Source organism: Kwoniella botswanensis, chromosome 1, assembly GCF_036426115.1.
Source record: "Kwoniella botswanensis chromosome 1, complete sequence".
In the NCBI taxonomy this organism is placed as follows: domain Eukaryota; kingdom Fungi; phylum Basidiomycota; class Tremellomycetes; order Tremellales; family Cryptococcaceae; genus Kwoniella; species Kwoniella botswanensis.
The window spans coordinates 12,469,355-12,494,262 of record NC_088599.1 but is presented as its reverse complement, the minus strand read 5'-3'; the positions used below and the strand labels follow the sequence as shown (position 1 = coordinate 12,494,262).

Below are 24,908 nucleotides of genomic sequence, written 5' to 3'. Positions count from 1 at the left end.
AAAAGCAAAGCCAAATGCCGCTCGTCCCAAGGATGTCTGCTTGATGGACAGAGGAATGAAGCGTGCATGTCATTGACGATTGGAATAATGTAATGCAGAGTGTGTTCAGAGTCTTGAGAAAGCTAATTCGATTTTTTACCCGATATACCGTAAAATGTGCCAGTAAGAGGTGAATTTGGCCCCAGTGTCTGAATTTGATTTTCTCGTACATCCCTACGGAATGTTCGTATATCGCTGTTCTTTGCAAGCTACTTCTACGCACATCATCTCACCAAGAAACGAGCTCATCCTAAAAGTTGTCCACTACACAAATTGACGATAATTTCCCAAGATCAACGATGAATATCATTCCAATGTAACAATTCTGACTGACATTGATGTATAACACCATACAAACTTCGATAAATTGGCCTCAACAGTCCCCGCTGACATACAACTTTGATATCTAATAATCCACAAATTCCTTTTTTCCCATTCTATCAGCATGGTCTGTGCGTTCAGGCTCACTCGACCAAATAGTACTGGACGATGGAAACGCATCGTCCTTCTTTCTCTTGCTTGTTTCTTTCTTTTTTCATCTAGGTTTTTTGTTCTGTTTTCGATACCTGACCTTCACCGAGATTCCTTCACCTAGCACCCAACACAATCGTAAGTTCGATACAAAGACTAACCCATGTATCAATCATTGATCTTGACACGGCGACAGAGATTCTCAAGCTTGACATCATCCATCCTGATAACTCGAAGTATGATGTTACCGGCAGAGAAATGGTATTCGAGTCCTACACAGAATAAGCGAATCTACCAATGGCGAGGTAAGTGATTGACATTCCTCTCTTCCAGAACACGTATCCTCCCAAGGACGGAAAAGGGAAGGTAGATAGTCGTGCTCTAAACATCGCTCATCTTTTGTGCGCAAGACATATTGACTCCGGGGTAAGATTCTAAATGACCTAATACTGACCTCTGGACTGCCATATTAACCTTAGGAGGGGTGGTCCCAGGGGAAGAACTGACTCCCAAAAGGAGTATCTCCAAACTTCAAGCTCATGAAGCACGGAACATCCATCGAGGGATCGATACGAATGGGGGAAAACGGGGGAGTAAGTCTATCCAATTTCACTTCGGTCCAATTCAGTTCAACGCACATTTCTGAATGATGACGCACTGATCGCTTCTATCGTCCTAGTTGATGATACAGTAGAGATCAAAGGGAGAGTATCCACCATAAATCTGAATGATGGATCAAACTCTACTAGAAAGGATATGCAATATCCTGTTCCATCCGCACTCCATCAAGGCAGATCGATCAGACACATGGATGAAAATAGGTATACCATCAACAACGAAGATACCAATCATCGTACCTTCGTGGAAAAGGAAAATGAAAATTATGTTGAAAGAAAAGATGAAATGATCGAAGACAATTTCGTTATTCACCCGTTCTTTCCCAAAGATGAGACAAAAGCTCAATTGATAATCGAGTCTCAAGATCAAGTACGATATTTCATCTCTGCCTCCCAAGCTAGGAGTACTCTTCCCTCTTTACCCAATCCAACCCCAGTGGGTGTCTCATCGGCTCGAAATGCATCGCATGACCAGAATGAAAATCAAGTGATTAGATGGAACGGTCATAGTGATTCAATCACATTGTTTCTCACTTGCCTATTCCTCCCTCACAAATTCACCTCATCATCTACCAGAACCGATCCTATCAATCTCATAAAGCTCTTACCACTCGTACTTGATCTCGCCAACCACCATCAATTCACTTCATCCTTCTTTCCCAGATTCATCAACATCCTCAATAAGCTGAACGCTTCCCCTGTTTTATTATTTACAGCTTACGCGTTAATGGACGAATTCGATAAAGGTGATCGTTACGCCAGACTTACCATCCGATCAACGACGCTCAACAACATTCCATCTAATCTTCTTACCATCCTCGAACAGCACGCTCCGAGATATTTCAATTCACTTACGAAGCTCCATCAAGAATGGGACGAAGCGTACTCTCGACTTTATATCGCACTAGTCATGGATCTGGCGGGGATCAATATCCAGCTGGTGGGATTCGGTGCTCAGTGCAAGAAGAGATTCGGAAGAGGATGTCCAGGTTATATCTCCTCTAAAGGCAATTTCAAGGAATTAAGAGGTAGAGCAGCAGATGCTGCCTCTTTATGTGCTCGAGACAATGGTTATAAAGCTATGAACGGCAAGATCGAAGAGGCTGTTCATATAGAGGTGGGATGTGAGACTTGCGCTCATAGGTTGATTAATGCCTTTGGGGCTGTGATGTCGAAGGTGTTCATGGGAGTTAGAGATGGGATATGAATACCGAGGTTAGATCTGGATGGCGATGTATAAGTTTGACAACCTTGAATGGTAATGAGTTTATTGATCACTCATCCATACGATATGCTAGTACATTGTATTCAGTAAATCAGTGGTATAAAATCAATAAAGCCATTCATGATAATGCATTTCATCAATTTCTATACAGGTACAACTGATTACCGAGAGCAAACGACCAAAAACAGTTCAATTCACTGTTTATCCAAAGCCTTCTTTTGGCAAGAACAGAGAGCTCGTAGGTTGATTTGAGAGATGAAGTAACCACGACCCTTCTGTCAAAGGGTGAGACTTGGTGGAGATGTGTTATTCCAATCAATCGACATTGGCAGATACGAACCTATATGATCCACACCCCAAGATTAGCAAACGTATAAATTTAGTAGATCTATCACGAATATGGATTGATCCAAACCCAATTGAAATTGCAAGTATCATCTCACTCACATTAATTCCTGGAACTTATCCCACATATCTTTATCACCCACCAACTTCCTACTCAATTTCACGTAATTCGGGATGGTCAAATCAGGCATTTTCCATGGTGTTATCTTCTTCAATACTTTCTCGAATTTACTTTTCTTCTTCTTCGTTATCTCTTCATCACTCCCATTCTCATTATTGTCGAAGAGCGTTTGATCGTATTCCGGTAACAATCCAAGTGGTATAGGCGGAGGCTGATTCCATCCTGTACCGTTGGAATAAGAAGGAACCAAGACATCCTTTTTATAAGTCGTATATTCAATTTCCCATTCGGGTTTCTTCTTTTGTTCATTCAACTTGGGCAGATAAAATTGAGTATAACCCAACGGAGTTAAAGCCTTATTGGACCTCGAAGGTGAATCTTTAGAATAATATCGGGGTAATCTCCTAAATACACAATGTGGTTTATCTTCATTTTCAGGTCTTTTACAATCGCCTTTAGGTTTTTTACCGTGTCGATGACCTGGTCGACGAGGTTTCTTCTTTTCTATATCAATCTTATCATCTTCGTCCTCTTCGTAATCATCTGCATCCTCCTCTTCGTCGTCGTCAATGGGATCAGTCGAGATCCGATGGGGGTTGTAAAAAGCTCTTTCATTCTTCTCATCGCCCAATCCAGAGATATTGTAGCTAACATCCATCCGCGTGTCAGCCTTGGTTCGGTAATTATTCAAAGAAACAGACGGTATCTATATCCTCTTGTCAAGGCAGTGACTCACGAGAATATTCTCAAGCCGGGTAAATAAGTTGGGATGACACTAGCAGCAACATTGACAGCAATGTAATCTTTCAATTTCAAATCCTTAGGTCCTGGCATATCTTGAAAATCTTTCCTAAGTTCCACTTTCAATACATCTCCAGCACCGAAAATTCCTATCGAGCTATCAGAGAGAGGATCGAAAGAAGGTAGAGAGGATAGATTTGCTGTCAGAGGGGAGAAGTTCTTCTTGGAACCGACTTTTGATCGAGTGACTGGGGTGGCTTCCAGCTCGTCAACGTCAATGAAGAAGAAATGATCGATGTTCCTGTAAACAATTGTACGTTAGTATGAGGATCAATCGAAGTGAGCTGCAGAAAATCAGCAAAACAGGAAGGATATCTGAGGAAATCTCAAGTAGATCGTGAATATACGACGAAAAAGAATGATCACTCACATGTGTCCAAACAGATGTCCAACGATCGTATCCTGATACCTCAGAGCCAAATCACCATACCGCAGATCTAAATTAAACCATGTATCAATTAAGCTTCATCGGTAGATTGAGGTGATCACTCACAGCAATTATCATAATAATAACCCATATGAGGGGGTACATGACCTGTCAACCAAACTTGCATACCTCTATCCCTGAACCCGGACAACTGTACGTCCAACCAATCCATTTCCAGTGCACCGGGGTCATTTGAGTGGTCACCACATCCATCTACCACTATAGACATAGACCATACAGCATCAGCTGAATCCCTGTTTGCACATAAGACGTGGACAGGGAAGCTTACAGGTATTTGAGTCATACCAAAATAAAGTATTGAGTGAGATCACAGCTAAGGTATCTGGTATAACTTCCACAGAGTAATATGCACCTCGCTCGAATACGTGAGAATAATCAGGTGGAATGAATTTACCCCATATGCTACGAATTAATACCCACATATATGTCAGTGGGTCGGTAAGCAAGAACTGTTTCCAAGGAATAGAGTAAACTCACTGTAAGAATTCTTCGGTCAGTTTACTTGGTCCAGCAGCCATAACGTTATGAGGGTAAATATCATTATTACCTATACTTGGTACTATCGGTATATCCGTACCGAACGTATCTAACATTCTGGAAACGACCATTCGGTTTAGATCGTATATCTCGTTGGGCGTACGTGGGAGTGAACGGTCTATGTCGTGTCTGCATGGATCATAGACAAAGGTCAACATATTATCTCAACAGGAACCACCAGCACAACGCCAAGCAAAAGCGAGGGAGGCGTGGTGGTATGTGTGTATCCACCATCGCGATCCAAGAACGTATACACTCAAGCTCCTGATTTCGGCGATTTCGGCAAGGATATAAATTTATAACACCCACCTGGCATTGTCACCCGTCCAAATTATAAAATCAATCTCATCTTTCCATTCTTCCTTCAACCAGTCGAAGGTTATGTTCACCAATGACATGGGAGTATCGCATTTCCTAGAAACAAGTCAAAATGTAATCTCAGTATTTTAGCTAGAAGATGGACAAATTATATATAAATTTATCACAATCATCACTCACGAAACAGCTGTACCCCATTTACCAGCCAGGTCTAAATCATCTTTATCTTTATCTTTCAACATTTCCATACCATCATCATCATCATCCACATCGGTAGCCTTCCCCTTTCCCTTCCCCTTTCCTTTCTTCCCCTTCTTATCTTTATCTCTCTTATGACATCCCGAATCGAACGTAGCTCCAGATTTGTAATGCGGGTCTGGGTGTATATCCGTTATATGCAAGAAACGACCTTTAAGAGCTATATTCGAGATGGTACATCTGAGTTCTCTATCACAGCTTATTTGAGAAGGGAAGACTGACTCACGTCGTCTTTTTGGTTTTATGAATTGTCCAATATCATCTTGAGACTGCTGGACTGACGGTCCTAGCACAACTTGCTCTGAGGAAGAAGCAGCTGAGGAAGAAGCTGTCACAGCCAAGCTGAATAGACCGGCTAGCAGGGTTGATCTCATTATGACGACTAGTCTTCCAGCAGGGCCATTGACCTGCCTGACTTATCTTGGAGTTATACGCTATTTCGAATATTGAACAAAGATGACCCAACTGAGATGCGATGATGCGATACTGTAGAGACGTTACTTCCCGAACGGTTGATGTGTTTGATGGGAATGGAAGAGAGGTAGGGGTCGTACGACCTGTCGTATTCTGTCCCAGGGAGTGGTCCAATGATACTATATGTTATGTATATATATAGCTCTTGGTTAGATTAGGTTTAGTATACCACTCGAATTTTACGAACGTGTACGAGCAATTCATCTATATTCTCACTTTCGTTTTTATGATTCCAATAAGGAACACCGATCAAAGTGCGTCATGGCTTGGTATGCAGTTAGGCATGCAATTGTATTCATGAGTGTGCCTATAACGTCGATGTACTTGTAGTTCATGGTGAACTTGCAATTTGATTCCGAACATTAGGTCTACGTTTTTACCAAGTTCGGCAACTCCCTTACAAAATTTTGAGGTCCCTCTTCCCCTGTCCGGACGTCTTGAAGAGTAATCGAACTCGTTATCAGAGTACGAGTACGTCAACGACTACGACTGTTACTGCTGCAGCATACTTGGCATAAATAAAGGGGAGACCACATCTTATTCAGCTTTTCATCTGTGAGTCAGTACTAACATCACATTACCTTCATATAATCACTATACCGATCCTATAACTTTCGAATATCTGGCTAATAAGCCACATACCATCTTGCCCATCATTTCAGAAGCTTCTCCATTCTCCCTCATCTCAGTCCTCATAGGGCTGTTCACCAAGGATCAAAATGGTGAGCAGATTTCTCACTCATCAATCTTCGATAAAGCCCATAAATTCAGATTCTACTAATCGCAAGTGACCATTCTGTTGACCCACCGTGCTTATGTACAGCTCCGTCGTCAAACTCGAGAACGGCGGGAATACATCTACAAGAAATCACAAGAGTCTCAGGAGAGAGCTATCTACGAGAGGAAGCAGAGGATCAAAGATCTATTGGCACAGGGGAAACAGCTGCCTACAGAACTCAGAAAGGAGGTGAATGGTAAAGCGGGAAAGGATTTGGTATTGGATGAGGCGCAGGCGGGTGAGTGGTTTTAAATCAGCTTCATTCAATGGGATTATCATCATGAGAGGTCATTCGATCAGGATCTACTAGGGGAGCAGGGATGGTATAGCTGTCGTTGTATATAGTATACATATCACAAAGAAAAGTTATGGGAATTGGAAAGAGGGGGGGACGTAAGAGAAAATAGACTAATTTGACTCGTATCTAGACCCCAAATCACACATCGACGATGAATATGCCAAAGTCGGTACATACGATCCTAAAATCGTTATAACCACTTCTCGATCACCTTCATCTAGGTTACTGCAGTTTTCAAAGGTAAGTAGGTATATCATAAACATATCCATTCTGTTTCACCCCTTCGTCATTCATCCTATGACGGTAAATAAGAAATACCAGCTAATCCTTCTTCTCATTTTTGTTGTATAGGAACTCCGTCTAGTCTTCCCCAATTCATACCGACTCAACCGAGGAAACACCGTAATCCGCGATCTCGTATCAGCCTGTAACTCCCAGGGAGTCACAGACCTAGTCGTAATCCACGAACATCGAGGTGTACCCGATGCACTTATCATCTCGCACTTACCTCATGGTCCGACCCTCTCCATGACTTTGCATAACGTCACGCTCCGACATGATGTATCGTCATCTACATCGACGGTATCTGAACAATACCCTCATTTGATATTTGATAATTTCCAAACAAAACTCGGAGAGAGGATAACAGGTATATTGAAAGCTTTGTTTCCGGTGCCAAAGGAGGATGCGAAGAGGGTGATGACGTTTAGGAATCAAAGTGATTTTATATCTTTCAGGTAAGTTTGATTGCAAGCAATCCGAATACAAATAGTCATAATGTAGGAAGGGGGATGAAAAATTAGGGAATTGACGAATTGATTGATCTAATTCCATGTAGACACCACGTATTCGCTAAGACAGGTCATAAGGAAGTCCAATTAGCAGAAGTAGGACCAAGGTTCGAAGCTAAGCGTGAGTCTAGCATTTCACACAGACACATCTACACCATGAAAAAGTTTCGATTGATTCATACTAACTTATCGCATCCACAGCATACGAGATACGTCAAGGAACGGTCGATCAGACTGAAGCAGATGTAGAATGGTTGTTAAGACCTTATTTGAGAACTTCGAAAAAGAGAAATCAAATTTAGTTTTTTCTTTTTTCCCACTTGCTCACTTTTCTTCTTCCTTTATCCCCTTTTCTCCTCAATTCTGTTGTATAGCATATCGTAACATACATTCCACATAAACTCATCTCATCACATCACATCATCAACATTACCATGCATATCCCATCTCACAAGTGCCATCATTACTGCTATTTTGAATGATGGCCCTGGTGTAATAGCCAAGTTAACACATTGATATATTTTTTCTGCATAAGACATATAACATGAGATATAAACCAGCTACAATATCCCTTTCCATCCTTCTCCCGATCTTCCTTATATCACAATGAAACATGACATATTGGTCCGGTACAGGTTTGTTGACCGAACACACACGATATGAGACCCTTGACATCCTTCTTGTTTCGTTTCTTGACTAAAGATGTTGACTATTTCTGTTACTTTCGTTATTAATGGACTGATGGATAATGGATAATTGATATATGGAGGGGTTTGGAATGAATAAGTGGACAATAAATGTTTCTTTATGAGATTTTTTTCGTGTTTGAAATGATGCTAAATGTGATATGCGATAAGGTGAAATGATGTAAATGATGTGGAAAATATGTACAGTACAAATAACAATTGATAAATCACTGTTTGATAAATAAGATAAGATGGTATAGACAATGGACCTGATGATTGGATGACGATGCTGAGTAAATGGTGAAATGATGAAAAATCGTATAGACAATGAAGTTGAAATGCGAATCTAGCGTGAATGACTTGGCTTGGTGATTAGTGATTATACGTGTATATCCAATTTCGATATAATCGTAAAATTGAAGGACCTTTTGGTTCTGATTTTCGTTTTAAGATGGTTGTATATCCTGAGAGATTGACGCTAATGAGGACCAATTGAGGTTGTTTCGTGATCGAGGATCGCATCCGGGATACGTGTCCCGTCATATGTGGCTCACTACCCACTTCCAGCTCGATGTCTAACTCCGGCAGCATGCATCAAGCCCCTGATTATGACCAAAGGTAAGCTACCGCTTCATGATCGCAACGCGAATTTCCAACTCACAATGATCGAAGAAGATCGTTCCCGCTTTGAGAGTTTCTCAGAGTCGTACTGAATGCGCGACAAGTTTGCCGGACTCGAACATGCTCGGCGGGTGTGAGCTGTTAAAGACACATCATTCATCAGTTGAGGAAGAGCGCGACTCGCATCAGGCAGCTCACACAGGACAAGACGAATGCTGAATGCGAGATCCACTCCATTAGCGTATATTCACGACATTGCTTCGCGATGAACTCACTGAGATGAGCTTTCCCAATGGAAGATGTGGCAATAGCAACGATGCCGGGCGTTCTTCTACATTGATACATCGGTTTCAGCTATGTTTTTGTCCCTGAAAATGGCTACCTACCCATCATCGTGAGAACAAATCGCATCGACGTATTTGACGATCGAGCCTCTTCCACCCTCAGTGAGAGCGATCTTAGCAAAGTTGACACCGTGGTGCGTGACAGCAACAGGCGGATAGGAAGTCAAGATTGCTTCGCAGGTACGTCGGTAGAGTTGTGGATAGCCGATGAGCTTCGTGATGGCGAAGCTGCAGGACGTCTCAGGACTCAGCTGGAGTTCCGAGAAGGCAAGAATGCAGAAGCTGACTCACTGTCCAAATTGATTATTAGATATACGAGCGATATCTGCCAAGATCTGCAAGCATATCAGCTATGGACTGGAAGAATAATCTTTCACTCATGCGCTTACCTCCTTGAAGCAAGGCTCCATCAATTCCTGAGATCCAAAAACTTCGAAGACTTGTTGAACAGCAATTGAACCGTGCTGACATCGATGAGTTAGTCCTGAACACAGCGGGAGATTCGCCAACTCACCTCATTGATACAAGCAAGCTCAGACCAGCGACCGGCCATCTCTTCATTGATTCTGAGAAAAAGTGTAAGCTTGATAATAAGCGTACATGATGACAAGACATATATAGCTTACTTGGTGAAGATCTCGAATTGTCTAGCTTGACGACATTTTTCGAGATACTGCGCCAAGCTTCATCAGCAGGAGCTCTCTGACCAAGCATAAAACTGACCTCCCTCCATAGCCTTCTGGCTCCGGTTTTCATAGATTCAAAAATACCAAATTTGATCAAAGCATTCGAAATGGGTTCCTGATGAAGCACATCATACTGATGTCAGCTATAATTGCCAGGTCCATTGCGATTGCGTAGCTCACCTCTAACTCTTTTGTGAGAATAGCCTTGCACAAGACGTGTGTACCAAATTTGTCGCTTGCGATGGGTACGATGTACTCTCTGATTGGAAGGGTGACCTGTAAGCTCTTTTACGAAAAAAAAAAAGAACAACGGAGGAGTGACAGCTTACTCAATCTCCTTGATGAATGCTTGTTTATCGTCCAGCCCACATCGTTCAAGTAATTGTTGACAAAGATAATTTCCGCATGACGTGAAGCAAAGTGGTTTTGCCCATTCAATGATCGATCGAACAAGGATACCCGTTGGATCCAGGCTCCGAGGAAGTCCAAGACGGCTCTGCGACAGAGTGAGACTGAGCCGTTGACTAGATTAAAAGAGCATCATGACTCACTGCCAAAGCATTGACAGCTGCTTTCAAACCGGAACTAGAATACCTGAAGGTCAGCAAGAATAGGCTTCTACCTTTAAGCTGCACTCACCTCTCAGTACTGCTCTTGGGTGTTCTATGAGCTATGATCCAGACGATGGGTCGGACATATTCGATCGGCATATCAGCAAAGTTGAAGGTACCTTGTAGGAGAGGTCCAACGAGATGAGGCGGAGGAGAGTAATTGACCTTTTCAAGCTGTTGACATTAAAATCAGTTTAGACCATTTTAGAAGCAGCCAGCTTCTTAGCTGTAATGAGCGGATCACTCACTTGATCGTCCCCGCCATTCGAGAATTTGGAAGGGTCGAAGCACATCTCGGGATCTTCGAATCGTTGCAAGCCTAATCCAGCGACATGACCGTAACCAGCGGTGGTGAAAGATGGATTGACGCTATCGAATACCATGGATGAGCGGGAACTGACTGGGGGTGAGGTGTACGCTCCAGGATGGCTGTTGCAGCCCTACAGTACCAAAGTGAGTCAGTATGAAACATCAATATGATAGCAGGAGAGTTGGTACAAGGGAGAAAAGGGAGGCGTAACGAGGTAGGATCATTCACCGTAAAAGCGTTCCTTTCTCTCAACTTCTGATTTTCAATGGTCAGTTGTCTAATCTTCTCTTCGGCAATAGCAAGTTTCTGTCGCAGAAGAGGATACGTCAGCTGAATCATGAGTTCGTCCGATGATTCGAGCTTATATAGCAACTGACCTCTTGTAAGCTGATGTTGCGATGGTTCTGATTTCGAGATTGACTATGACCATGAGATTGGCCATGTCCCTGATTGTGGGGTTGTCTCGGTGGAACAGGTGGACCCCAAGCACCATTATTGACTCCAGGCATGAAAGGCGATGCGAGCGCGTGTGGTGAGACCTGATTGGAATGAGGAGGGAGATCGCCCAGCTATTCACACGGTTTCTTGAGCTACTGCGCTCGGGATAAAAGGTGTATGAGCTGGAAGGACAATCAATGCTCACCACTCTTCGTTGTTCCCCATGACCAACGTTCACACTGGGGTTGAAACCATTACCCATCGCGCCGATGTTGGAAGCTGACAAGCTCCTATATCTATCTGACCAGAGAGCATGCTCGTCCGCCAAAGCGGGAGTGGCTACCACCGGGCTGATGCTTCCTGAAGGAGGGGTATCTCTGGGAGTAGTAACGCGAGACATGCTAGATGGACCTGCGATGGAGATTGAAGATGTCTGTGAAGTAGGTGGAGTCCAGGGAGAGGTAGCGAATGGCTGGAAGGTCATGATGACGAGATCAAACTGAAATAGAAGAGAAAGGATGAGATGCTTTTATTTGGAGATGAAAGAACAGTAAAGTATATGCTAAGAAGTGAAGAAGATCATTGGGGTGAGATAGAGTTGAAAAAGCAGTACGGTGACTGATGTGAGAAGATGTACGAAGTAGACAGACGAAGGGTCAAGGTAAAGGCTGAGAAATGGTAGTGAGATGTGACGGTGAAGTGTGACAGTTGTATGATGATGGAAAATGGAAGTACAAGCTGTCTTGTGTGAATGAAGAGGATGGAAAGAAAGATGGGAGTATGAGAAGATGAGAGAGAAGGAAGAGAATGTGAAATGAGACGTGTGGTAATATATATAAATATATATAGTCTCCGTATCCAAGCTTATATCTTATGTATGTGCAGTGAGCATTCAGAGTAGTCGCAAATCGATCCAAAACGCATGTACTCGAGTAACGACCACCCAAATTTAAGATTAGTGGACAGACACAAAGTCACTCGCGGTGGAGTCCCACAGTCACGTGACTACTCCTCTTCCACATGGTATATTTGATTCCGCTGAGAGAGGTGAGGTATCAGGCTCACTTTCAGATTGATTCGCTGGTTTGCTGATTTGCTGCTATTGGTACGAGTACCACTGCATGTTGATGAAAGATACCTCTCTGCTCTTAAGGGTAGACATATGATAACATCGGACTAGATTACACTCGTATCATACTATACTACATCTCATCCTTTCATCACACCGGATTACGAAGCCGAAGGAACCCTATTCAGTTACCAGATCAACTGAGAAAATCTAGACAAAATGGCTACTACACCAACAATGGACGAGTACAGACGTATGTTATTTTTACTCATGAATTTGATTCACACCTAAGTCTCTGACTTCTTACTGACCTCTCTCTATATATATGTTATCATTCATCCCTCCTGTTATCAATCCACTCGATACCGATTGCTTGATCTCGATATAACCATTGTCGTTTGTTCTCCGCAAATACAACAGAAATACTCAAATCCCGAGACGAGCACATCCGAGAATCATGGATCAAAGCTATGGAAGCAAGACTAGTCAGAGAAGAGTTACAAAAGTGTTATAGGGGTGAAGGTGTAAATCATCTGCAGAACTGTAAGGATTTGGCTGAGAAATATGCAGGTATGATCAGGGAGAATAAGGTGAGTTACTTTCAGTTACACACGGTCATTTCTATCTTTATAAAGATTACAATCCAGGAGGGAGTGAGAGATACTCGTGCTAACTCTCAATTTCGATGCTATAGGTGAAAGGATACAAACAAATCGATGAGAATATGCCATAAGTTTTCATCATTTATAATAGATGATATGTATCTTGTGCTACTACCTGGACTGTAAACTGATTCACAGGGTTGATTTGACTTGACTACATCTGTTCTCAACAATTTACAAGATATACGCAATATACAACAAACCCCCTCAACCACCGACCAATCAATCATTTCCTCTACAGATATCTCTCTCATATCGATTGTCATCTATCTCAAATCCCCTCTACTCTTCCTTACGTTCAGTCCTGTAGCATTTAACTCAATGAGGTACTCTCAATACCCCACTAACGTAACTAACACTACTATCCTTGCCATCAAAACATTTACTACTTTGTTCGTACCTCACAAAGGTGAATACAGGTATCGCGGAATCGGGTTTGGTCAGGTATATATGTTGGATCAGGTGAAGTAAGACTGTAATTGGGTTTCTACCGCAAATTGTGTTCTATAATATCTCAACATCAGCTGAATCTTCTTCAATGATATGAGGTAAAGCTGCACAACCACAACGCCAAACTGCTATCTATCCCATCCCAACATTTACTCGTACTATGGTATTTAAAGAACCATGCAATCCTATCGTGTATGACCAACTCACTTTGGTCCTATCCAAATACGCTTCCCACTTCTCCGCCGCCCCTTCCTCGGCAGGATGTCTAAGTAGATCCATGCCTTCATGATCCATATATTGTATAGATTTCCAAATCGGGACATTCGGGTTATTATGAGAGGAAGTGAATCTCTTGATCAAGTCGGGAGGTTCGAAGGATGCAGGGAGGGTTTCGTGCGGGACTGGTGGGACTGGATTGGGAGGTGGAGGAGCATGAGGGTAGTATGGTGTACAAGAGAATCTCGAGCCCCTATGTCGAGTGGGAAAATATATCAGCCCATTACTCGATATTGCAGCATTGGTAAAACGATGAAACAAGAGTTAATGATTCCATGGATGGGTAGTGGGACTCACCAATGACAGAAATCAGATGAAATGATAAAGAACGTATCTTCATCTTTCCAGTATTTAGCTAGGACTTTACTCAACTCATCTAAAGTTTCGGATTTCGGATGACCAACTAAGATGGGAACCAAGCTAAGATCCTTCCTACTGAACGAAAGCAAAGATATCACATCATATTGCATCCGTAAGCCTTTCTTCAAGTGAGATGACGATGATGATGAGGATGTTGATGAGGATGGACATAAATTCAAGACTTACTCTTTAAAGACATGTCGAATGTATGGTAAATGCATTTCCAAACTATGTTCATCTTCATCTACAGATGATTTCATCGTTGAGAATATCCCAGTTGACTTCAATTCTTCGATTGCTAGATGATTTTCAAATTACATGACATCAGCTTTTGTAATCATCTTAACACCCACACGTCTCTGTCTGCCGAGACCAGATCAGGTCGAACCCAATGTGGTACGTTGTACGAGTCAAGGCAGATATGGTACTACTCACTCTTGAGATCCAAATTGATATCCCCAACCGGAGTTTCATAGACCTTGAAATTCGATAAAGCTACTCCAGGGATATAGGCATGATGAGATGGACCAAGGAGGAACACTCGTTTACTAAGTGGATTCCAATTATATCAGCGATAACCCTTGTTTTTAAGAAGCAAGTATATGTCATAGATCTATGACCTCTCCATGGTCTCCCCTCGTATCACCTGCTTTGCTGTTGCGCTCTTGCTCCTTGTCAAGTCAGCAAAAAGACCCACTCACATCTTATCAACAGGAATACTAGCATATGCCCAAGCGGCAGTCGGTCCACTATAACTATACCCGGCATGAGGAGCTATAATCGCTTTTGAATCTTGTACAGGTGGATCATACTCCAGTTCCGGGATAGGATGGACTTTAGATAAGTTGCTGGAAAGTTGTTGACGAAGTTGTAATTCTATGATCAAAGAAAACACATGGCGGGGGTATCAGCATCTGACCATCTACTGGTTTGGTCTGTATATTCTTCGCCCTATGATTGATAGTGTGGTAGTCTTATATTTTCTCCTGCTTCCTATGCCTTGATACGTTGCAGGAACCACCGACCCGAGGACAGATATAAATGTACTTTTACTCACCTGAAGCGCTGTACCAACTCCCAGCGTGGGTCGCTTCTCTTGCGCTATTAAGGAGGAGAAGTTTGAAAGTTCAACGATGTATACTACACTCATACTGGTAGGACAGCTCACCTGGCTGGCATATTGTCTGTTGTTCCGGGGCTGTATATCGATGCACTGATCATGAAGTGAAAAGGTAGGTTGTGATATCTTATCTACGTACGGTTGCGTTCCTCATCCCTGCTCGTTTCTCATCACAGTCAAATGTGGGGTCTCCAGTGGATGACGCACTTGGCAATCCCTCGTATGAGTAGATACCAGAGTGTTACCACACAGACGTTTCCATATCATATCATAACGTCATGCATGGGATACTCGTATTGAACATCGGTATAAACAATGAGGTGAATATAGATATATATATACATATTTTTGAATCAGTCGTGAATGAATGTCCATGAGCTTCTGCCATTCTTATCATTATGTCTGACCAGATGCCCATTTGACCAAGTCCGTCACCGCAAAAGCGAGATCTATGATCACATATTACATACATTAGTCTCCAAAGAAGAATATTATGTGATATATAGGAAGGGTCAAGCTCACTATCAGCTTCAGCGGTGGTTTTAGCCTCGGCATAAACCCTAACGCAATCCTCCGTCCCAGAAGGTCTGACGAATGATCTTCCCATATCATACTTCTTCATAGCCTCTTCGATCTTTTCTTGTAATCCTTGAGGAGACTGTAATTTCCTTTCCGCATCGGTCGCGACGAAAATGGATCTATCAGGAACTTCAACTTTAACCAATCTATTTGGTAAATCTTCATATCCAGCATCCCATTCAGGTGCACCCCAACCTCTATGGGCCAAAACAGCTTCGACCAATAACATATCAGATAGAGCATCTCCAACAGCTTGATTGATCAACTCGCTGAATGCTAGAAGATTTTTAATCGCATTGGCAGAATCGGGTGATGGGGGTGAAGCACTCTTGAGAGCTTTAATAGCGTGATCTGCGAAAAGGACTGTACCATGTCCATTGGCTTCGAAATATACCCCGATGTCATATCGCTGAGCAGCGTGATGTAAGTGCTTAACACCAGTCGGTACGCAAGTAACAGGGATATTTCGCTACGTTTTCCTAGAAAGTTAGCTTGTTGGAATCATTGCCTGTCTCGCTGCAGCTGAACTTACACTTGTAAGGTATTTGGTTGAACTTCCATTAGCATAAGCAGTTTGAACGACTCCAACTTGTAAATTATGTTCTTCATCCAATTTCGCTTTCACCACTAAATCACCTAAGAACATTGCCACCATGACTGCGATCTTGTCGCCATCCAATAGTCTGAAGGTACCCTTTGTCTCGTGGAGGTAATAAAATACGATCCTATCTGCATCTCCATCGAACGAGCAGGCTCGAGTACCAGGTTTAGAGAGGACATTGGAAGATTGGACGGAAGGTGGTAACGCCTGTTTGGTCTTGACGAAATCTGCTCCGCATAAATGATTCAACGCTCCCTTTTCCGATGTTGAGGTGTTGAGTGGATGAACGGGTAATATGTCACCTAATGTGGATATGAACTCTTGTAAGGCTATGGCTCCTACACCATTCGCACAATCCACGTATAATGGTGAGAGGGGACCTCGGTTACCCTAACATGACCAAGTAAATTAGCTTACTATTATACAACATGATAAACGTCTGTCAAAGCATAGGTAATGGCGCTTACAATCAACGTCTTAAAAGCACTAGCCATCTTCTGATTATATCCCTCCTTGGTTGGCTTCCCATATTCTCCAGTTTTATCATTCATAGCCTTCGTCACATAATGAAGTATCGGTGTAGTCGTTATACCAAGGTTCACGGTCTTCACGGACTCTCCAAATACCTCGAAACCTTTCTCCAACGCTTTGATCAATTCAGGTCCAGAAGGTCTAGTATCGTATGCGTAAACTATATTCGCAGGTTGATGTAAGTCTACTCGTAAGTGGGTAGCTAAGGTGGTGAATGTGGATATGAGGGATTCGGTGGTTGGACAGTTGGATAATGCAGTTGCGTGTGATTCCCAAGTTGGGTCCAACATTTCTCCGGAGGGGTCGACGAGTTTCACACCGTTATCCTATTCATAGACCAGATATAGTCAGCTACTCTTCGTACAGTGGGAGATTTAGACTGGATAGCTCACAGGTTCCGGATTATGAGAGGCAGTGACCATCACTCCTATCGCGGCTCCCTCCAGTCGTTTCGAACGGAGGACAGCTAAGAGTCCTACCCGGAATAATACCGAGGGAAGCTTGGTAGCACTAAGAGAGGAAATGTCTCAGCTCCACGTTACCAGAGGGGGAGGACAATGGGAATGAGCTGAACTTACAGTGTTCGGAATCCTGCTGTCCCATATGTATAGTTGACATGCTCAGGTTTGGGGTACTCGTTCGCTCCTTCTGCAATTGAGTTGAGCAAAAGGGCGTGCTCATGAGCTGCTTTTGTAGGTGATTTGCTAGGTGATGAGGACATTTTGGTATATGACTGTATGTCGTCTTTTGGAAGATGATTGGTGAAAGATTATTGTTGTTGATGTTGAAAAGGAAGAAGAGAAGAAGAAGCGAGGAGAGTTGATTGAAAACAATAGCCAGTATAAGTATTCCAGTCAAGCGAAATGTCCACAGGTAAGCATGAAGGACGTCATGCCGTACAGCGGTTACGTTGATTCCGACGACAGTCACGGACTTCGCCACTCGATACATCTGATCCCGCTTCCCATCCCTGAACAGAAAGCCACATATCTTCAGCTCCAGCTAGGATCCTTGTTTGAATTACCCATATAGCACTGAAATGTGTTTGAGCGAGTTTGCCGTTCTCCTGTCTTTCTGGGTTCATCTAGGACAAGCAACATTGCTCAACGAGACAAGTCAACCTTCTTCTGATCATAACATCACTTCGCAGGCTTATCTGTTACAAAGCTGCAAGGAAGATCAAACGGTTTCTCTACTGCTCAAAACAGATACTTTCCAAAAGAACCTCGAAAAGTCCTGCAACATGCCTCGTTCCCCCTCACCATCTCCCTCCCCTTCTCCTTCCCGCTCTCGTTCGCCTGCTCGTTCATACACCAGATCCGTCTCTCCACCTGGAAAGAGGAGTATAACACCAGACGATGTACCAATATCAAAAAGGAAAAGGTGAGCTGTCATGTAGCTTTTGATGGCTAGTCAACAAGCTGACAATCTCTGTAGATCCCCTTCACCTAACCCCCGAGACCGTTCCGCTTCCCCACCCACCCGTCGTCGTCGGAATTCTGTTTCTCCTCCACCCCCTGGTGTAAGGGGTCCTAATGATATTGATGTACCTAAAGTGATGGATATAGACCCAAATAGGAGGAGGGCAAGAGAAGCAGCAATGTTAGAACAATCAATTCAATCCGAATTGACCAAATCTAACGGGAATGGTGTAGTAGCTGTGAATGGTGGAAGTGGAAGGGCAGACGAGGTTGCCAAAGCAGAATTCGCCAAATTGATAGGATCCAGATCGGGTGGTGCTTATATCCCACCGGCGAAACTAAGAGCAATGCAAGCTGAAGCTGCGAAAGATAAGACCTCGACTGAGTTTCAGAGATTATCTTGGGATGCGTTGAAGAAGAGTATAAATGGTATGATCAACAAGGTAAGTAGATCGAGGCATCTTTCTCACATCTCCATCAATCTCGTCGCTCTCATGTCCGTCGTACAATCCGTACTAACTGTGACGACAGGTGAACGTCTCAAACATCAAGCATGTCGTACCGGAATTGTTCGGCGAAAATCTAATTAGAGGAAAAGGTCTATTCGCAAGATCAATCATGCGTGCTCAAGCTTCTTCATTACCATTCACGCCTGTCTTCGCAGCCCTAGTAGCTATCGTTAATACGAAATTACCTCAAGTTGGTGAATTGGTTTTGATCAGGTTGATAAGTCAGTTCAGGAGGGCTTATAAGAGGAACGACAAGGTAAGTCTCACATCTCTTCCTGATTCTTCATCGCTGCCAACCTTTTCACCTTGCATGCACCCTGCCATTGTATTTGAAGTAATATTGAGTTATTGCTGACTCCCATATAGACCGTCTGTCACGCCACATCAACATTCATCGCTCATCTTTGTAATCAATACGTCGCCCACGAGATCGTCGCCTTGCAAATCCTGCTACTATGTCTCGATAGACCCACGGATGACTCGATCGAGGTAGCAGTAGGATTCATGCGGGAAGTCGGATTGTTCTTATCTGAAAACTCACCAAAGGCAAACAACACAGTATTCGAAAGGTTCAGAGCGGTCTTACATGAAGGTGCTATCAGCAAACGATGCCAATATATGATCGAAGTTCTATTCCAGGTTAGAAAAGATAAATATAAAGATAATCCATCTATACCTGAGGGATTGGATCTGGTGGAAGAGGAAGAACAGATTACGCATAGAGTGACGCTGGATGACGAGCTACAAGTTCAAGAGTCGCTTAGTGAGTCACCCTTCTCAATGTGTGATTTAGACTATCTTGAAATGGATGCTGATTCACGCTGTGTCGCAGATCTGTTCAAAGTCGACCCTAACTACCTCGAAAACGAAAAACGATACGAAGAAATCAAGAAAGAGATTCTTGGTGATTCAGATGACGAATCTGGTTCCGAATCTGGTTCATACGATTCTGAATCGGATGATGATGAAGATGAAGATGTGGCACCTGAGAAAGCTGGTATTGCGGATATGACTGAGACGAATTTGATCAATTTGAGAAGAACTATTTACCTGACGATTATGAACTCGGTGAGTACTGACTATCGCTCACTCTTGTGTATCTCCGTTGGTATCATGTGCTGACCCTTGGCTTTAGCTCAACTTCGAGGAAGCAGTACACAAATTAATGAAGATCAATATCCCCGAAGGCAGGGAGGTAAGCTAATTTCTCTTTCCACAGGGCACATATAGCTGACGTTGTTCTGGTAGATGGTCTTATGCGAGATGATAGTCGAATGTTGTTCTCAAGAACGATCCTATTCAAACTTCTATGGACTTATCGGAGAAAGATTCTGTAAACTCAATAGAGTTTGGACTGATAATTTCCAAGAATCTTTTGCTAAATATTACGATACGATTCATCGATATGAGACCAACAAATTACGAAATATCGGACGATTTTTCGGTCATCTCCTGGCGTCCGATGCTATCTCATGGGGAGTATTGAGTGTGGTTCACATGAATGAAGAAGAGACTACATCAAGTTCGAGAATTTTCATCAAGATTTTGATGCAAGAGATGGTCGAGGAGATGGGATTGAATAAATTAGTTGAAAGGTTCAAGATACCCGATCTCAAACAGGCTTTCAATGGAATGTTCCCTATGGATAATCCTAAAAACACTCGATTCTCCATCAATTACTTCACTTCAATCGGTTTAGGAAAAGTAACGGAAGAAATGAGGACTTATCTCGCCAATGCACCGAAATTGTTGGCTGCTCAACAGGCTGCTATGTTGGCTGATGCTTCTTCATCTTCGGACTCCGATTCGAGTTCCGACTCGGACTCGGATACGACCTCGTCATCTGACTCAGACAGTGATAGTGATTCCGATAGTGATGATTCGAGACCAAGGAGAAGGAGAAGATATAGTTCAGATTCGAGATCTAGATCACCACCAGCTAGACGAAGGAGATATTCATCGGATTCTAGGTCTAGATCACCACCACCAAGAAGAAGAGATAGTCCATCTAGATCACCGGTGAGAAGAAGAAGGTATTCAGATGAGAGTGCTTCTCGTTCGCCACCACCTAGGAGAAGACATACACCTTCGCCTTCCAGGAGTCGATCACCACCTAGACGAAGAAGGGATAATGTCAGTCCCAGTCCGCCACCTAGAAGACGGAATGATTCGCCTCGAAGAAGGGATTCACCGCCACCTAGGAGAAGGAGAGATAGTTCGACTCCACCTAGAAGGAGGTAAATGAGTAAGAAGAGGAGCAGGATCGAAGTATCATGTTGAGGAGAGGACTGTAAAGACCATCATCAGACGAGAACGTTTTGGATTACTGCGTTCGATTGTGTTGATATCATGATCTGTATGTACTTAACAGAACGATCAAAATTAGGGGAATGATCGTGGATGACAGTGTCATATTTTGAGAGAAGCTTAAATAAAAACGAATTATAGCAATTCATCTATCTTACAGATATTATGTATGATTATATATGATAGGATAAGAATGCATACAATCAATATAAATGCTACTCTTTTGGTATCCAGCTGGCTGTTCCACTGTTAGATCGAATTCCTGAATGCAAGGCCATATAATAACACAAAGTCCCAAAAACAAATCACTATATACCATACTGCTAGATACTTCTCCATACTCGCTTACAATTTCGCTCTTATTGTACTATTTTCATATGGTCCAAGAGATTGATGGATCCTCCTCTTCTCCCATTCTTTCTGTATTAACAATTTCAGATCTTTCTTCAATATCTTCCCATTGACATTCTTAGCTGTTATCGCGGTTCAAACCAAAAGGAATCAGCGTCTGGACCAAGCGTGGAATCTGCCGCAGAAAAAAGGTTGAACTGATTGGATTTGGATCGAAGAGACTCACGTAGTGGACCATCATAAATCATGATCATCTCCGGGATAGCATATCTAGCCAACACCCCTCTAGCCTTGATATCGCTCGATATCCGTCGCTCGTCGATTTTCCTCGTCTTGCCTGAAGTAGCTGATGGACGTAAGGTGACGATGGCACCGACGACTTCACCTAGCCTATCATGAGGGAGCGGTACGGCCGCTACTTCCGATATGTATGGGAGAGAGTAAATGGCATTCTCAACTTCTGATGATGTAATCTAAACGTATCAAAAAAACGCAAGTATTGTTAATGTTCTGTTTATTGTAAAAGACATCATCATTCCACTCACATTCTCTCCTCCACGTATTATCACATCTTTCACTGGATGTAGAGGTTCGCCATCAGATATAGGTTCTTTACAAGTGATTAGAGTAGACTCACATCGATCCTTTATATACAAGAAGCCTTCATCATCTATGTAACCAATATCACCGGTATCCAGCCATCCATCTTCATCGATAGCTTTACGTGTTGCAACTTTGCGAAGGAAGGACATTTAAGATCAGCGACGGAAACCTCCTCCACGATGACACATGCATTTAATGACATGCGTTGTCAGTATGTGTATTCTCTGCTTACCTTCATCTCCTAAATAGCATTTCATGACCTGTGGACCATTCACAAATAGTAGACCTATCTGACCATTGGGCAAAGATTTCCTCGTGACAGGATCAACTATCTTCAGATGACATATCGGTACAGGTGGACCTCTATATCGATCGTTGTCAGCTATGTCAGTCGTTACCACCATACACAGGGTGCATCACCAAGTGAATATAACTGTTGACGCTTACGTGCTATCAGGCTAACACAATAACCAGCATCAGCTGCAAATCAGATATGTGATTAACCTAGCTGATCACTCACTCTATCCAGATAATCTGGCCCAGCTACTGAACACACATAAGCATTGGTCTCAGTCAATCCGTATCCTTGCACTCTATAAATGAGACAAACCATATTATCAGCTACATTCATGGCAAGATCCAACTTGGGTAGCTCACAATCCCGCTTTGGGCCATTTCGTTTTCACTTCTTTAGGCATATGTGAACTCGGAGGTGCACCGCCATAGAAAATAGTATCAAACGTCTGATTGATCGGTAATGATGGAGACTGAAGTATGGATGAAACAACTGCTGGAACACTAAAGCAACCATGTCAGCGCTTGTGACAGGAGAATCACATATTTGACGTACCCTCCAATGACCCTAACATTTTCCTTTACGATTAGACGAACTGCTTCATCCGTATTCCACCGCCTCATCATGATTATTCTTGATCCAGCAAAGAAAGCCCTCATCAACCATGATAGGCATCCTGTAACGTGGAATAACGGTATGGCAAGCAGGAGAGTACGCTGGGGATCTGTTGCTTTCGGAAGGGGAGGTATAGATAGTCCTGCTCGTAATGCAGCTCTGGAGGGAGCTATACAAGAGCACCGAAGCTCGTGTAAGCACGTTGATTATCTTGGTGCTGGAGTTGAGCAGCCAAAGATCGCACTTACCGACCATCCCTGACCATAGATTCGACAGAGCCATCCTCTGTGTACTCAGTACCGCTTTTGGAAAACCACTTGTCCTATATAGTGTCATCAGTGATTTTGCTCGCATGTTCGCTCAACCTCTTAAGGTGAGTATGACGTACCCCGAAGAGAAGAATATGACAGCATCACTTTCCGGACTTAGTTCTTCCAATCCATCCCCGCGTAGTATCGAGTGAACGTCCGTAGGAGTGTGGAATATGTCTATCAATGTAGGGAGATAGGAAGATTCGGACCAGCAGAACATCTAAATCGGTCCTATCAGTATTGTGGAAGTTCTATGACGCATGTGTGATTGACATCATGAAGTTGGTCGACCTTCGAGGAGGTGATTGGAACATGTTGATCGACTTACATCAGGTAAATTAGTCTCTCGCACATATTGATAAGGACCCAGTATTTCTGCTCTTTCTTCATCCAATAGGACAAGTGATGGCGTGGTCATACGTACAGACCATATAAGCTGTTCTCGAGGTCTAAGTTATACTGTCAGATATTTTAAAGACTTGTCGGATGAAATACACTTGTACTCACAGCCAGGCATTTAAGAAGATTGTGACACCACCGATCAGATGGGTAGCTACGAAAGATACAATAAACCTATCAAAACTTGATCATCAGTGGATCTGGATACGTTGGAATCAACCCGTGTCGCTGCCCATCCTACTCACCCTGTACAGTTCCTACCGCCAATCATAACCTTACTACCTACTCCTAAACCTCTTTTCCTCATCCAGGCAGCGAGTCTCAAACTCCTTTCCAACACCTGACTGAATGTGACATTTTCTCTGGGATCAGCAGCTTGTGTAGATGATGACGAGGTATCCTCGTGTGATCTATGACGTCGTTTGGGGACAGGCAGAGGTGAGGATAGGAATTGGCGATCAGAGTATGTATGTAAGGTGTGAAGAAGGAATTGACGGAATGTCGGAGGTAACTGCATACGGACAACAGACTCAGCCGATACTGAAGCGGATTGCAATGCAGACGGATTCGATCAGTCACTGACATGTTTCCATACCCTCACTTTCTTCCCGTTCAGCACTTTCTCTTCCATCTCCAATATCGACCCTGGGGAAGTCATAATTCGGTCGCCTGGCAAAGCAGCTCGAAAGATAGGTCATCTCGTTCCGGTATCATCGGAAGATCGATTGGGAACTTACATTCTGCTATACTAGGCTTTCCCACCATGATTGATCCTTGAAGAAACTGTTCAAGTGGTCGTACCGAAGCAGAAATAGAAACAAAGACATCGAAGAGGGCTTTTCGGAGATTGTTGCTGGTCGCAATGTTGATCCGAAATATCGGGTCAAAGGCACGAGTCGATTTGGGGGATAGATATCCACGTGTTCAGCACGTTGTTAACATAAAGTTGAATGCTGCTCATTTGAAACGAGGCAAATGGTCTGTGCGCTTTTCATCAAATCACCCATGCAGATCGATCAGAAGAGCAGCACAGGGAGGGAGAAGAGCAGAGGATCGCGGTGTTGTTTGATGTTTGATGTTTGATGTTTGATGGTGCTGCTCAGATCATTCGTCGAGTGATTCCGAATGGGGTTAGTGTTATCACCGTCATTCTATTTGACAAGACGTTGGCAGATAAACAAGTCACTCTCACTCAACAGAAAAAAAAAGGTTTATAAACATCTTCCTCGACC

At 43.1% G+C, this 24,908-nt stretch overlaps 9 protein-coding genes across 9 annotated transcripts; 4 read left to right on the top strand and 5 right to left on the bottom strand.

Moving 5' to 3' along the window:
• Positions 1 to 751: 751 nt before the first annotated feature.
• Positions 752 to 2,334, top strand: L199_004714 (uncharacterized protein; the record flags this gene model as incomplete). Its single annotated transcript, XM_064890439.1, has 3 exons — positions 752 to 815; positions 990 to 1,103; positions 1,190 to 2,334. 3 exons carry the CDS (start codon positions 752 to 754, stop codon positions 2,332 to 2,334), a joined length of 1,323 nt encoding a protein of 440 aa, XP_064746511.1.
• Positions 2,335 to 2,795: 461 nt separating this feature from the next.
• Positions 2,796 to 5,554, bottom strand: L199_004713 (uncharacterized protein; the record flags this gene model as incomplete). The annotated part of the gene is made up of 9 exons (XM_064890438.1): positions 2,796 to 3,465; positions 3,555 to 3,860; positions 3,990 to 4,056; positions 4,113 to 4,265; positions 4,336 to 4,469; positions 4,545 to 4,733; positions 4,914 to 5,018; positions 5,103 to 5,340; positions 5,407 to 5,554. The coding sequence occupies 9 exons, from the start codon at positions 5,552 to 5,554 to the stop codon at positions 2,796 to 2,798; spliced, it is 2,010 nt and encodes a 669-aa protein (XP_064746510.1).
• Positions 5,555 to 6,373: 819 nt separating this feature from the next.
• On the top strand, positions 6,374 to 7,823 carry L199_004712 (uncharacterized protein; the record flags this gene model as incomplete). Its single annotated transcript, XM_064890437.1, has 6 exons — positions 6,374 to 6,376; positions 6,478 to 6,670; positions 6,861 to 6,970; positions 7,082 to 7,467; positions 7,569 to 7,642; positions 7,723 to 7,823. 6 exons carry the CDS (start codon positions 6,374 to 6,376, stop codon positions 7,821 to 7,823), a joined length of 867 nt encoding a protein of 288 aa, XP_064746509.1.
• A 937-nt stretch (positions 7,824 to 8,760) lies between these two features.
• L199_004711 (uncharacterized protein) lies at positions 8,761 to 11,701 on the bottom strand (the record flags this gene model as incomplete). The annotated part of the gene is made up of 18 exons (XM_064890436.1): positions 8,761 to 8,809; positions 8,869 to 8,966; positions 9,027 to 9,043; positions 9,104 to 9,159; positions 9,215 to 9,400; positions 9,464 to 9,507; positions 9,562 to 9,636; positions 9,687 to 9,738; positions 9,799 to 9,845; positions 9,896 to 9,973; positions 10,039 to 10,117; positions 10,188 to 10,354; positions 10,410 to 10,443; positions 10,498 to 10,643; positions 10,718 to 10,909; positions 11,008 to 11,085; positions 11,157 to 11,348; positions 11,423 to 11,701. 18 exons carry the CDS (start codon positions 11,699 to 11,701, stop codon positions 8,761 to 8,763), a joined length of 1,869 nt encoding a protein of 622 aa, XP_064746508.1.
• Positions 11,702 to 12,505: 804 nt separating this feature from the next.
• Positions 12,506 to 13,019, top strand: L199_004710 (uncharacterized protein; the record flags this gene model as incomplete). The annotated part of the gene is made up of 3 exons (XM_064890435.1): positions 12,506 to 12,539; positions 12,707 to 12,876; positions 12,981 to 13,019. The coding sequence occupies 3 exons, from the start codon at positions 12,506 to 12,508 to the stop codon at positions 13,017 to 13,019; spliced, it is 243 nt and encodes an 80-aa protein (XP_064746507.1).
• A 247-nt stretch (positions 13,020 to 13,266) lies between these two features.
• Positions 13,267 to 15,213, bottom strand: L199_004709 (AmmeMemoRadiSam system protein B; the record flags this gene model as incomplete). Its single annotated transcript, XM_064890434.1, has 8 exons — positions 13,267 to 13,452; positions 13,606 to 13,867; positions 13,972 to 14,109; positions 14,221 to 14,332; positions 14,470 to 14,582; positions 14,736 to 14,910; positions 15,092 to 15,135; positions 15,203 to 15,213. 8 exons carry the CDS (start codon positions 15,211 to 15,213, stop codon positions 13,267 to 13,269), a joined length of 1,041 nt encoding a protein of 346 aa, XP_064746506.1.
• A 337-nt stretch (positions 15,214 to 15,550) lies between these two features.
• On the bottom strand, positions 15,551 to 17,586 carry L199_004708 (uncharacterized protein; the record flags this gene model as incomplete). The annotated part of the gene is made up of 6 exons (XM_064890433.1): positions 15,551 to 15,603; positions 15,677 to 16,202; positions 16,266 to 16,724; positions 16,802 to 17,191; positions 17,258 to 17,375; positions 17,444 to 17,586. 6 exons carry the CDS (start codon positions 17,584 to 17,586, stop codon positions 15,551 to 15,553), a joined length of 1,689 nt encoding a protein of 562 aa, XP_064746505.1.
• Positions 17,587 to 18,108: 522 nt separating this feature from the next.
• L199_004707 (pre-mRNA-splicing factor CWC22) lies at positions 18,109 to 21,036 on the top strand (the record flags this gene model as incomplete). The annotated part of the gene is made up of 7 exons (XM_064890432.1): positions 18,109 to 18,248; positions 18,303 to 18,729; positions 18,818 to 19,051; positions 19,162 to 19,558; positions 19,628 to 19,863; positions 19,931 to 19,990; positions 20,044 to 21,036. The coding sequence occupies 7 exons, from the start codon at positions 18,109 to 18,111 to the stop codon at positions 21,034 to 21,036; spliced, it is 2,487 nt and encodes an 828-aa protein (XP_064746504.1).
• Positions 21,037 to 21,447: 411 nt separating this feature from the next.
• L199_004706 (uncharacterized protein) lies at positions 21,448 to 24,441 on the bottom strand (the record flags this gene model as incomplete). The annotated part of the gene is made up of 16 exons (XM_064890431.1): positions 21,448 to 21,575; positions 21,680 to 21,926; positions 21,999 to 22,030; positions 22,091 to 22,186; positions 22,289 to 22,419; positions 22,504 to 22,514; positions 22,577 to 22,649; positions 22,714 to 22,854; positions 22,907 to 23,135; positions 23,215 to 23,288; positions 23,355 to 23,497; positions 23,606 to 23,726; positions 23,785 to 23,850; positions 23,922 to 24,187; positions 24,260 to 24,345; positions 24,414 to 24,441. 16 exons carry the CDS (start codon positions 24,439 to 24,441, stop codon positions 21,448 to 21,450), a joined length of 1,872 nt encoding a protein of 623 aa, XP_064746503.1.
• Positions 24,442 to 24,908: the final 467 nt, after the last annotated feature.